Source organism: Cyprinodon variegatus, unplaced genomic scaffold (assembly GCF_000732505.1).
Source record: "Cyprinodon variegatus isolate N-32 unplaced genomic scaffold, C_variegatus-1.0 Scaffold645, whole genome shotgun sequence".
Classification (NCBI taxonomy): Eukaryota; Metazoa; Chordata; class Actinopteri; order Cyprinodontiformes; family Cyprinodontidae; genus Cyprinodon; species Cyprinodon variegatus.
In genome coordinates, this window is record NW_015151098.1 from 303,414 (window position 1) to 305,299 (window position 1,886).

The window sequence follows — 1,886 nt, forward strand, 5'->3', positions numbered from 1 at the left end:
AATCTGCGGCAACTGTGTGATGCCATCATGTCAATATGGACCAAACTCCCTGAGGAATGCTTCCAGCACCTTGTTGAATCTATGCCACCAAGAATGGAGGCAGTTCTGAAGGCAAAAGGGGGCCTAACCCGTTACTAGCATGGGGTACCTAATAAAGTGGCCGGTGAGTGTATTAAGCCTTAATCTGAGCAGGTACATAAGATGATTTACTAATTGAATGAGTATTTTTACTCTTAGAATAAGATAATTAGATAATATACACTTGTAATAAGACAAAGCAATTGTTTTTTTCTTATTTTAAATGTAAATTTTCTTGTTCCATTGTCTTACATACCTCCTCAATTCAAGGAAAAATGCACGTATTTTAAGAATTTAATATCTAAATAAAAGTAAAAGTATTTAGATTACATTTTTTTGCAGTGTACAAAGCCTTGGATAATTTTTCAAAAAATAAAATGTGTGAAATTGAACATTTATTCATCCTTAATCTCAAACATGGGGATCTGCAGCCCCAATGTCTTTGCATATTGCTTTCCATGACTGTAGCCTGCAATTCTTAAAATGTTTGATTCAACTTTTTCTCTCCTATAATTCTTACTCCAGCGACTGAAGTTTATGTGCACCCCCCATCAGTTCCTGCTGGTCAGCGCACCTCCATCTAAAGAGATCCGCTTTCAAACGGCCAGAAAACTTTACGGCAGCACTTTTGCCTTCCAGTGAGTAAAATCTAAGCTACATTCCCAAAACAAATCGACAACGCCACAGTTTTAAAACGTTGCTCTTTGTTTCAGCGGTTCTCACATTGAAAACTGGCACTCTATTTTAAGAAGAGGCCTCATCAATGCATCATATACAAAATTACAGGTAAATTTTAAAGCGGTTTAAGTTCATTTAAAGCCCATCTAGAGCAGCCAAACCTCAGGTTGAGATAACTTGTTTTGCTCTTTTAAAGCTTCATGGAGCCGCTTATGGGAAAGGAATATATCTGAGTCCCATTTCAAACATATCTTTCGGATATTCTGGTGAGAGTTCACACTTCAGAGCTTTTTTTTTTCTTAATCTTTGTGGCTATAGATTATAAGACAATGTTCTGTTATCTCTGTGTTATCTCAGACATGGGTAAAGGTCAACACCAGATACCGACCAGAGATGAACTAATTGCAAAATACAACCGAATTAATATAATAAAACAGGTTAGGTTAATCGCAATCAGTATTTGGTTCAATAAAGCATTTCCTGTTTCTTATTTCTTTTCCTGTATCTTTGTTTCAGGAAGAAGCAGGGCAACCAAGGTTTCTGCAAAGCGCCAACCTGAGCTGCATTGCACTCTGTGAAGGTGAGCAGTTAGACAGCTGCAGCTCTTCAGCGTCACATCTTGTCTAACAGAGTTTTCATTTTGTCTTAGTCGTAACTTCAAAGGCCCTTCAGAAGCACGGGAACGTTTGGGTTTGTCCGGTGTCGGACCATGTGTGCACACGTTTCCTGTTTGTGTGAGTAAAACGCCCGACAGTGTGTATTTCAGTATAAAATGTGTTGCAAACAGCTTTTTGATATCTCACCGCGGTTTGCCTGGAGCAGGTATGAAAACGGTCGGGTGGGAGATGTGCACATCAACTCGCAAGACGCACAAATCCAGAGGGAAATTTTACAGGCGACTGGATCCGAGCCCTGCTGAGAAAACCAGTGCACTTTCCTGCAAGTGTATCAATGAACTGGAAACCAGTTTAGCTTTCATATTTCTATGCTGTAATTAACAACTATTGCTGATCATCAGTTATATTTTTTTTACTGTATTTCATTACAATGATTGCCTGATCCTATTTGTGTTGTTTTATATTAAAGCTAATTTTCTTTAACTTAAATGTCCACTTGTTTGCTCATTATTC

The 1,886-nt window shown here is 38.2% G+C and overlaps 1 protein-coding gene across 1 annotated transcript in view; it reads left to right on the top strand.

Moving 5' to 3' along the window:
* Positions 1-1,713, top strand: part of LOC107096721 (poly [ADP-ribose] polymerase 6-like) — a 25,580-nt gene extending 23,867 nt beyond the window's left edge. Inside the window, exons 13-19 of the mRNA XM_015393500.1 lie at positions 604-716; positions 792-864; positions 953-1,022; positions 1,114-1,193; positions 1,273-1,336; positions 1,406-1,490; positions 1,579-1,713. Of these exons, the coding sequence (XP_015248986.1) occupies positions 604-716; positions 792-864; positions 953-1,022; positions 1,114-1,193; positions 1,273-1,336; positions 1,406-1,490; positions 1,579-1,675 (582 nt within the window). The 3' untranslated portion in view covers positions 1,676-1,713. The remainder of the gene's footprint in view (positions 1-603; positions 717-791; positions 865-952; positions 1,023-1,113; positions 1,194-1,272; positions 1,337-1,405; positions 1,491-1,578) is intronic.
* Positions 1,714-1,886: the final 173 nt, after the last annotated feature.